At 32.6% G+C, this 10,607-nt stretch overlaps 1 protein-coding gene across 1 annotated transcript in view; it reads left to right on the top strand.

Annotated features, from left to right (window-relative positions):
• Nucleotides 1-442: 442 nt before the first annotated feature.
• LOC133179756 (receptor-type tyrosine-protein phosphatase epsilon-like) overlaps nt 443-10,607 on the top strand; it is a 43,874-nt gene continuing 33,709 nt past the window's right edge. The window contains exons 1-5 of the mRNA XM_061314448.1: nt 443-581; nt 3,464-3,595; nt 4,762-4,893; nt 8,125-8,256; nt 8,582-8,713. Coding sequence (XP_061170432.1) covers nt 443-581; nt 3,464-3,595; nt 4,762-4,893; nt 8,125-8,256; nt 8,582-8,713 — 667 coding nt within the window. The remainder of the gene's footprint in view (nt 582-3,463; nt 3,596-4,761; nt 4,894-8,124; nt 8,257-8,581; nt 8,714-10,607) is intronic.

Raw genomic sequence — 10,607 nt, 5'->3', positions numbered from 1 at the left:
AGATCTGTAGAGGGGTCCTTGGTATAAAACCTTGTGAACAAAAGGGTCCTCAGTTTGACTGGCCTAGAAATGTTCTTTTAAAAGCTATACAAATAGGTATTTTGAACAAGTGTACTCATTTGTTTAGAATGTGCTGATGGTTACTATGACCAGAATTGTAATACCCAGTGTGGTAATTGTCGAGAGGGATTTTGTGACAAGAAAGGCGGAAGCTGTCTATCTGGTTGCATACTGAACTGGAAAGAGCCTTTGTGTCAAGGTAGATAGTTAGCTTCACAATGAGTGATGTGCAATATTGTTGTATTTACAAGTTTTATAGCCTGTGAATCAGATACTTTTAGCCATTAGATATTATTGATAAAAAGGAAGAAAAGTCTTCTATTTGTAAGAAGTGATTTTGTTTGCAATTAACAAGGAAAAAATAAAAATAAAAACTCTCTCAATGATAGAATGTGCTGACGGTTACTATGACAAGAATTGTAGTGCCCAGTGTGGAAATTGTCTTGAAGGATTTTGTAATAAGAAAGACGGAAGATGTTTATCTGATTGCAAATTGAACTGGAAAGAACCTTTATGTCAAGGTAGATGTTATTAGTTATCAATTATGTACGGAGATTTTTCTGCATGTTGTATTTTATATCCCTGAGTCTGAATCATAGCTTATGCAATCTGGTGTTTTCCTAGTAAACCCTTCATTACAGTCGGATATTTTTTTTTTTTTGTTTATACAGTCCCTGAAACGTTCTACTTTCCCATTTTTCCGTTCGCTCACCGTTCGTTCACCGTTCGTTCAGCGTGCGTTCACCGTTCGTTCACCGTGCGTTCACCGTTCACTCTCCGTTCACACTTTTGCGTTCACCGTTCACCGTGCGCTCGCGTTCACCGTTCACAAAGCGTTCAGCGTTCGCTCTTCGTTCCGTTCACATTGCGTTCACCTTGCGTTCAGCGTTCACCTATCGTTCAGTTGTCATTGCCATTCGGAACTCCCAAGTGAAAGGACTTATCTTTTTGTAGGTAAGGAGTTACAGATTGTTTAATTTAATACTAACATATCGTGTTTGAAGAATCATTATTTCATGGGGGAAAATATCTAAGATATATATTTTTATTATTCTAACTTAGCTATTAGGTTATTTATTAAATTACTCTGGAAAAAAATGTTGTTATAAGCACATCCTGTACCTATGTAGAACGATGCTGAAATATTAAATTTAACTAAGGCCAATGTGCAAATACTTCAAGCACTGCAACATTTTGATGTTTTGTTAAAGACGACAAAACGTTAATGGAGATATAATTATCCAAGTCAAATAATTACGCAGCAAAATTACGAAAATATTTATTTCTAACGTGTTTTTTTTATTCAATTACTACAGAAAATATGATAGAACTAGTTCTGAGAGTTATACATAGTACTGCGGATATCCTGTTAATTTATTATCTTTGGAGCGAATTAAATTGATAGTGTGTTTAAAGGAAATATTTATTTAAAATGTAATGCACTACAGAATATTCGCTACTATAATACATGTATGTAAAGTCTATAGTTATAGAGAAAAAAATCTTTCTTCACCGTAACTTTATATGTTTGCTATTCGATATGATTAATACCCCCCCCCCTTTTCCCCTAAATCGGTTACTTAGTCAGTACTGTATTTCCAGAAAATTTTAATTAACCTGTTAAAAAAAAGTTAAGGTCTTTTTTAGAACAAAAATTTCAGTCTCAAAACAAACATGCATCTAAAAAAGTCACAAAACAATAGTAGTTCAAAATGTACACGTGTTGGCGGTGGTATTTGAAATTGGCAGAGAGTATGTTTCAAATTCAAGTGTTAATGCCCAATATATTTTATTCACTAATTATTCAATGTTGGTATCAAATCTAGAAATTATAAAAATAAATGTTATAACTTGTTGGAAATACTCGCACTTCGTCTTCGATGTGACGAAACTTTCACACCTGCACAGTGTCGAATGATTTTGATTGACAGGACAAGCACGTGGACTTCGTGTGAACTTGAAGCAGGAAAATAAAAACGAGTAATACTGTCAAACAGATGAATATGATTTGTTGATAAAAAAAAAAAGTTACTTTCACTGTCTAATATATTTAGAAAAAAATATCAGAGTTATTGTTTGATATAGGTGCAAACATTTAGTGAAGCCTGAAAGGAAGGGGGGGGGGCTAAAACGGAATCTCTCTCTCTCTCTCTCTCTCTCTCTCTCTCTCTCTCTCTCTCTCTCTCATTTGTCTGTTTGATAAAAATTATAACAGCATATTACTTAAATATCAAGTTCGGAAAATTGAAGTCTGCTAAATAAATCATCATAAAAAATAGAAATGACACATAATATATTATTGTATTAAAAATTTAAAATACGAGCGTATAAATGCAAAACGTCCACTGACCTTTGTAATTAATTTTTTTATTACTTTACATGAAATCGCCTTGACACGGAGATACATATATGAATAGATGTTACAATCGCTTTAATTCATTCTATAAGTCAGAAGTTTTTTCTGATTTGTTATCAAATAAGAATAAACATTTTTATTTTCCAACTAAAAAAATATCTTTTATACTTTAGCGTTCGGCAACAATTGCAATGTTTTAATGCGTTAAAAATCGTGTGATTAAAAACTTATGTGCATGAATCGTCTTTCTTAGGACAATTTTGGAGAATTCGAATTTATTTTATTTACTTATTTATTCATTCATTTATTGGTTTAATTATTTTATCTTTTTTTTTTTTGGCACCTGACATTATAATACAATAAAATAGTTTCAATGCAAGGAAAAGATCAGAGGCATTCCGAATATATCGTTCATCTTGCGTTCACCGTTCGTTCACCGTTCACTTTGCGTTCGCGTTTGCGCTCCGTTCGCGTTCTGCGTTCGCTCACCGTTCACCGTTCACACATCGTTCACCAAGTTGCGTTCAGCGTTCACACATCGTTCACTCACCGTTCGCTCTGCGTTCGTTCAGCGTTCGTTCACCGTTCGTTCAGCGTTCGCTCACCGTTCAAGTGGGAAAGTAGAACGTTTCAGGGACTGTAATGTACAACATAGAACGTTTTGATCAAGCTCTTTCCTGTAAACTGTTCAGGTCGCGTAGCCAGTCGAATAAGATTTTAATAAAGATTGCTCCCTTTGAATGAAAACTCAATACAAAAGAGAGAAAGAATTCATGTAGAAATTTGCTGATTTCACAAAAAGTCTGAGATAAATTTAATGCTTTATTTATTTATATCTTTATTTTATTTCCATCATATTTGTGGTGTAGAGTAGAAAGACAATTTTTAATACTATTCTTTGAGTTGTATTTCGAGTATACAGAATGAGCCTAGATTGCATGTGTAACCGAATTAAGTATAAGGTTGCCATTAGATTAAATCAATAAATATATTTAGAAGAAGGATACCACTTTTATCTATTTTTAATTTAACCTGTGTTAATTATAGAATGTTCTGATGGTTATTATGGCCAGAATTGTAGTACCCAGTGTGGAAATTGTCTTGAAGGATTTTGTGACAAGAAAAATGGAAGCTGTCTATCTGGTTGTAATCTTAACTGGAAAGAGCCTTTATGTCAAGGTAGATGCTGAGGCTATCTTAAAAAAAAATGTTTACCCTCTCCTGGTCGACTGACTAAAATGATCTAACTTTTTTTTTTACCTCAAGGAAGCAATTTTTTTTTTTATTTATTAGTAACTATTTCAACTTCATGTTTGCAGGTGATTTTAAATTTAAAAAATTGTACCTACCTACCTACCCATTTTTTTTATCCTGAGTCGGGAGAGGACATTTTTTTGAAAGATGGCCTGAGTATCATTTTTGTAATGCGTTTTATTATCCTATTTACAACCATCAACTCGAATTTAGATGTATCAACGTCGTTTCCCAATTACGAATAGTTAGATACAAATCGACTCGTATGTTTCAGTGAACGATAATAAGAACACCAGTGTCTACAAAATCTTTTCCATGTTTGGGTGTTTAAATAAATACAGGTGATGAAAGCCAACTAATAACTAAACGTATGACAAACAAATGACATAAGCTTATCATACTCAAAATAACTTTTTTATGTAGAATAATTCCAACTGCTCCTGCAAATGATGTTTATATTTGCCAACTGACTCGATACAAAGGAACGCTCTAAGTACAATAATTTTTTTTTAAACAAGATAAGATACTCTCAAAAGAGCTGATAGTACAAGGGCTTAACAATCCCAATCAAAGCAAGCTTTTGCAATTTCAAAGGTGAAAATAATTATCTTATCTTGCTTGTAAATACAATATGTCGTTGCATAGTCTTTTATCTAGCATTTTTTAGAAACATTTGTTCGGTCACTACTTTTATACTAAATTTGACTAATCTATATACCTGATCATTACATACGGCTCACAGCGAATGTGAACTGGAGATGCTTTGACCTCCTAGGCCCATGACCCAATATATGGTGTTTCAAGGGGTCTCTGTTTTTTTTTTTATTTTTTTATTTTTTTTTTTTTTTTTGCCCTCTTTCGTGAATCTTGCTTTTTTTTTTTTCCAAACATCGTTTTGTTTCTAAATTTATGAAATCAATCTCTGCTCGTTATCCTTTACCTAATATTACGGAAACTGTCTGGTATGTTTATTGTAACATATTTTTGGCTTTATCGAGTAAAATATTGATGTGAAAAATAATGAAAATAAGAAAAAAATTAATGCCTATAGAACCTACAAGTTCTTAAAACTTAACCTATGTGAAATATAGAATGTGTTGGCGGTTACTATGACCAGAAATGTAGTACCCAGTGTGGAAATTGTCGAGAAGGATTTTGTGACAAGAAAGACGGATCCTGTCTATCTGGTTGCAAACTGAAATGGAAAAAACCGTTATGCCAAGGTAAACATATAAACACTGGGAGCCAACAATGTTATATACATGTAAATATATTCAGCAAAATTTTTGCTTTAGATATGCATGTAATTCAGTCAGTTTAGTCCCTTGCAGTCTGATTTAAAAGCTTCAAAACAGAGCATTCAGTTTATTTTTATCATTTTGGTACTGATACATGAGCGAAAATAATTCAAATAATATTAAGACATTCTCACAACTTTTTTTTTTTATTTATTTGTTTGTTTGTATGTTGTTTAACGTCCTTCTCGAGAATTTTTCACTCATATGGAGACGCCACCAAATGCCGGTGGAGAGCTGCAAATTTTTTCCTATAATCGGCACTTACGGCCAATGGGCAGTGAGGGAACTTTTTCGTGCCAGCACATACTGCGACACGGGACCTCGGTTTATACGATCTCATCCGAAGGACCGGTCTCCACGTCCCACAGTTTGATTCGAACCCTCGACGCAAGGATCAAATCCTTACTTCGCGACTCTAGAGCAGACGCTCTAACCACTGTGCCACGCGGGCGACTTTTTTTTTATTTAACATTATGTTGTACGCATTTTAACAATAGATTCAAATTATTTGAGTGAAGAGAAAAGATAAATATATCTTGAAATTTACTAAATTTATTTTTAAAAATGATAATAGCAAAAACTGGGACACAGAGCAGAATGTAAAAATCAGGTAATTTACAAACAATACAGTTTATGTCTATAGTCATTCTTTTGATTAATGATGCTTTAAGAAAAAAAATAACGGTCAAATAAAGTATTGTTATATATCTTCAGATGGTAAAACGTAATGCAATATATTGATTCGTTTAAAAGATATCAGTTTGTAATTAAGACAGATAGTCTTCATTAAAAAAAAAACACACACAACAACAACAACAACAACAAATGAGGCCGAAGGACGTCCTGGAGCACTGATTAGCGATAAAAGTTGTCTTTGCATTTGGGAAACCTCTAAAAGAAACTTTAAAAATGTGGGAGGAAATAGGAAATAAATAAAAAAAAAATACTGTGTATTTGTAAATACAAGGAAAAGACAGTTTTCGAATGGTCAGGACTTCGAATCGGACGATTAATGATTCGCGAAGAAACAGATTGTAGTTTAAAATTTGGTCAAACAAGTTAGTATTGTCATGGAAAGTGTTTTGCGTGTCAGTGTTGTAAGACTTCTGAGTGCAGACTTACGCAGTAGAGAATTTTCAAACAACCTCAAACTAACTTCAAACTAAATTGTTAACAAACTAGGTATCAGGTGTTATGGATTATTATAATAATGAATGGGTATGACGCTACAAGCAGTGTATGAAATGAGGGGTAGAGTAATTTTGATTGCTTTTCTCGTTGTTTTTGATGTTTTATGTTGTAAAGCGTGCCCTTGGTGACAAAACATGCTGATTTTTAATTGAATAACATGCGTTCCATTTAAGGGAATTGAACCAAACTTCACACATCGACAAAGAGAAAGTTTTTTTTTCACATATGTAAAAGTGTTGATCTTAAATCTTGTAAAAATAATTTGACGTATTTTTTTTTCATCTCAAATGAGCAGAAGGCTCATTTAAGCTTTTCTGATCAAAAAGTACCTGTTGTCCGTCGTCTGTCGTCTGCAAGTTTTTCTCATTTTCAACTCCTTTTTAAGTACTACTGGGCCAATTTCAAACAAACCTATCAGAGAGCATCCTTGGGTAAAGGGGATTTGAGTTTGTTAATAGGAAGTGCTACACCCTCTTTCAAGGGGAGATTATTAAGAATTCATGGAAATTTGTGGCAACTTTTAAAATCTTTTTCTCAAGAACTACTGTGCAATAAAGATGAAACATGTGAAAAATTCATTACATACACTACATTCAAATTTTTTTCATCGCATAACCCCCGGAGGTAGGGCTAGACCAGAAGAAGGGGTCGAAGTTTTAGATACATGTACGAATATATAGGAAATATCTTTAAAAACCTTCTTCTATAAAAATGCAAAGCCATCATTAGTCATATAATAATGGAAGTATCCTCAGATAGTAAAGATTCAAGTTTGTTCCAATTATGTCCCCTGGGGTAGGGCAGGGCCACAACAAGGGCTCAAAGTTCATCATAGTAATATATAGGAAACATCTTTAAAAATCTTCTCAGGAACAGCGTAGCTATTATAAGTCACATTCATACAGAAGTATCCCCAGGTATTGAGGATTCAAGTTTGCTCATATCATTACCGCCGGGTGTAGGGTCGGGCCACAACAGTGGGTCATAATTTTACATAGTAATTTATGGGTGTAATGGTTAAGGGACATTTCGGTAAAATGCATTTAAGATTTCAAATAGTGGAATTACCTGACACCCCTTGACATGGACTATCCAAAGGGTATATAATGCAAAACTTTTGGAAAGTCATGCATTCATAAGCTAGCTGAAGAAGTTGGACGTTGAATCCACAATAAAGAAGTTAAGGGTAAGAGCAAAACTAAAGTATTAAACACCAGTGACAAGTATCCTAGGGAAATGAAATTAAGTTCTGGGAGTAGTAGATCTGTAGAAGATTGAGACAGCCGGTTTTTATCTTTCAATAGGACCCTATGTGAGAAACACTGCAAGTTGTACCTTCTCCAGTCCGCGTCTCTAGATAAGAGAAAATTTAAGTACTGTGTAATTTACCTTCAGACAGAGCTCTCTTAATACGCATTCCAATCATTAGCTAAGACCGAGTAAAAGGAAACCCTATATATTCATTGTAGGAACCTTATCATACACGATACATAGAAAATATCTCAAAAAAATGATCTTCTCGAGCACAGCTAAGCAATTATTAGTAATATTTATATATAAACAACTTAAGATATTATAGAATCACGTATGTTCAAATTATGAATCCTAGAGGTTGGGGGACACAACAGAGATTCAAAGTTTTGCATAATAATATATAGGGATCATCTTGAAAAAAAATTTCTGCCCAAAAACAGTAAAGACATGATTAGTCGGTTTATTATAGAAGCATCCATAGGTAGTGTAGATTCATATTTGTTCAAATAAATTCTGTAATTTAAACTTAACTCATATTAATTTTAATGAGGCTAGACCAACAATACACATAAAAGAGATTTTGTTTATTTGCACAGAGGAAACCATATCCATATGAACATTTCAGTAATGAAGACATTTTCAGTTAAAAATTAATACACTTATTTTATTTCAATTAGATTTTTTACATTGTCAAAAACATTCGTTATCTAGAATGTGTTGACGGATTTTATGACGAAGACTGCAGTAGACAATGCGGATATTGTCTTGGAGGAGTTTGTGACAAGACAAATGGAACTTGTATTAGTGGATGTACAGCAAACTGGAGGGAACCTTTGTGTCAAGGTAGGATTTTTATTCTTTATTTTCCATTTGTTTCCTAGATGATTAAACCTGAACTAAGAATTATTTTTAATTAGTACAAAATATATATTTAAGCAATATATTATTCAACAGTAATCACTTATACATCTCAATACTTTGTTTCTCTTGCACCCTAACATTTTTTTTTTAAGAATGAAATTACTCCCATAATTAGTTCACTACTACAATGAACCAACAGCCTAATTACAAATGTAATGCAATTTTGAATGGAATTGACAAAATAAGATAATACTGACTTGTATGGAACAAAAATCCGCACTTTTTGAGTAACTTTTTATACTTTTAGAATGTATTGACGGATTCTATGACCAGAATTGCAGCACTAAGTGTGGTGAATGTCGAAGTAAATTTTGTGACAAGAAAAATGGAAGCTGCTTAAAAGGTTGCAAAAGCAACTGGAAAGAACCTTTTTGTCAGGGTAGGATTTTTTCCCTACTGTTTGGCTATAAATAATTTCATTACATATCTTTTTATTGTATATTTAAATTCTCTGCTTACTCCAATTCACCTTCAAATTAGTTTTTTTTTTTTTTTTTTTATCAAAAGTTGAAATCTATATCAATGACCTTACTCTAATGATTAAAAAGTTAGTGTTTTAAGCATTCTTAGTCAATATCTATGTTATTCGGAGAAAAAAAAGACATCAATTCCAGTTTTGCTAGGATTTATTTTAGAATGTAGTGACGGAATGTATCACAATACAGTTAAAAATATCGCATTTTATCGCAATTCGAAATTCCCAGCCGATACCCAGCCTACGTATCTCCTTTATTATTACTCTATTTATTGCCTTTAATCCATGATTAGTGCTATATTAACTACCGTGGCCTGAAAATGATTAAATTATTCATTATGTTTCTCTTAAGATACGCGATCATGTTAGATAAGTCATTGTAATGTAAGCTTCCATAGCATCCCATTGTAAGCTTATCAGCCTACGGAGGTCAATATGCATATAGGTTGAGGGATATACATGCATTTATTATCAGGACTACGCATCAGATATAACCATCGAAAAAAAAAGAAAGCTATCAGCTTTTTTTTTTTTTTTCAAATCCAACATAATGTTCTTTTGTACTTCATGCTTTTGTTAATTATTTCAAATATTTTATTTAATGAAACTTTTCAAAGAAGTAAATGAATAAAGCAATCAATTTTCTCAAGTGTCCTGTATAGAACTCAGGCTCGTAATAAATTTAAATTTCATACCTCATACAATAGAGTGTAATACAGTGTTTGTGTTGGATATATGCATGAAAAATAACTTATTTAATCATGCCTAGTATGCTGGTGCAATACATGCATTACATTCAGTGGTGTTGTTGACATGATGTAAGAATGACATTGATCCTCAGTTTTCATTTATATAGACTGCCAAAACGGTCTTATGATAAAAACCATTTAATAATATCCTTTTTTGAGCCCCTAAAAATTACTTTGCGTACATTTAGTTTAACATAAATAAAATAATATCACTAGATATGTCCTGTACACAGGTAAGGTAAGAGTCCTAAATTTTATAACATAGGCATATAAAAATAAGTACAACAAATATATTGTAATGAAATTGACGCGGTCAATCTACGAGCTTATCATACAGGAAATAAATATTACATACCAGTATTTCGCTGAACATTCAAGATTCAACCAAGTTTCATCAACTAAAACATTATTAAGTCACAATCCTGCAAATAATTCGTATGTAAGTAAAAATTAAGAGTATTTGATGAAAGAGAGAGTTTTATTTTTAACTTATCAATTGCAAAACGATAGAGTTACGTCATGTGATTATTTACTTCGTAAGACAGGCGCTTCGTGTACAGCATGCATAGTAAACGCTAAAGAAGTAAGTAAATTACAGTTGCAATATGGTATATGATTAACAGTTGAAAAAATCTAGAGTCTCTGATTTTATTATCTGTTCCATAACACCTTACATGACCGTCTAGTACATTTGTTTAAATGACAATATCAAATAAGTGTAAGATGTATAGCATTATTTCCAATACAGCTACAACTGAAGAATGTTTTAATGCTTTACAGATCAATGACAATTTGATTTAAAGCTTACAAACCTGTAAACTTAGGACTATTCTAAAATGTAGTTCCAGACATATAACATGGTACTAAATCATTATAATATAGATGTAATAGTATATTGAAGTCTATTACAAAGCATTTCATTGTGGAAAAGTCCTGGGCCCTACACCATTAAAGTAATAATAGATACCACAGAGTCTGATTCATCTGTTTCATATTTTGATATTTTACTAGATAAAGACACTAATGGTAGCCTAACAACCAATCTTTAT

The sequence above is a fragment of the Saccostrea echinata genome, unplaced genomic scaffold, assembly GCF_033153115.1.
Source record: "Saccostrea echinata isolate AGI-Se365-2 ecotype Australia unplaced genomic scaffold, CSIRO_AGI_Sech_v1 ptg000005l, whole genome shotgun sequence".
Classification (NCBI taxonomy): domain Eukaryota; kingdom Metazoa; phylum Mollusca; class Bivalvia; order Ostreida; family Ostreidae; genus Saccostrea; species Saccostrea echinata.
Note: the sequence above shows the minus strand (reverse complement) of the source record. Positions and strands in the feature narration are given on the sequence as shown.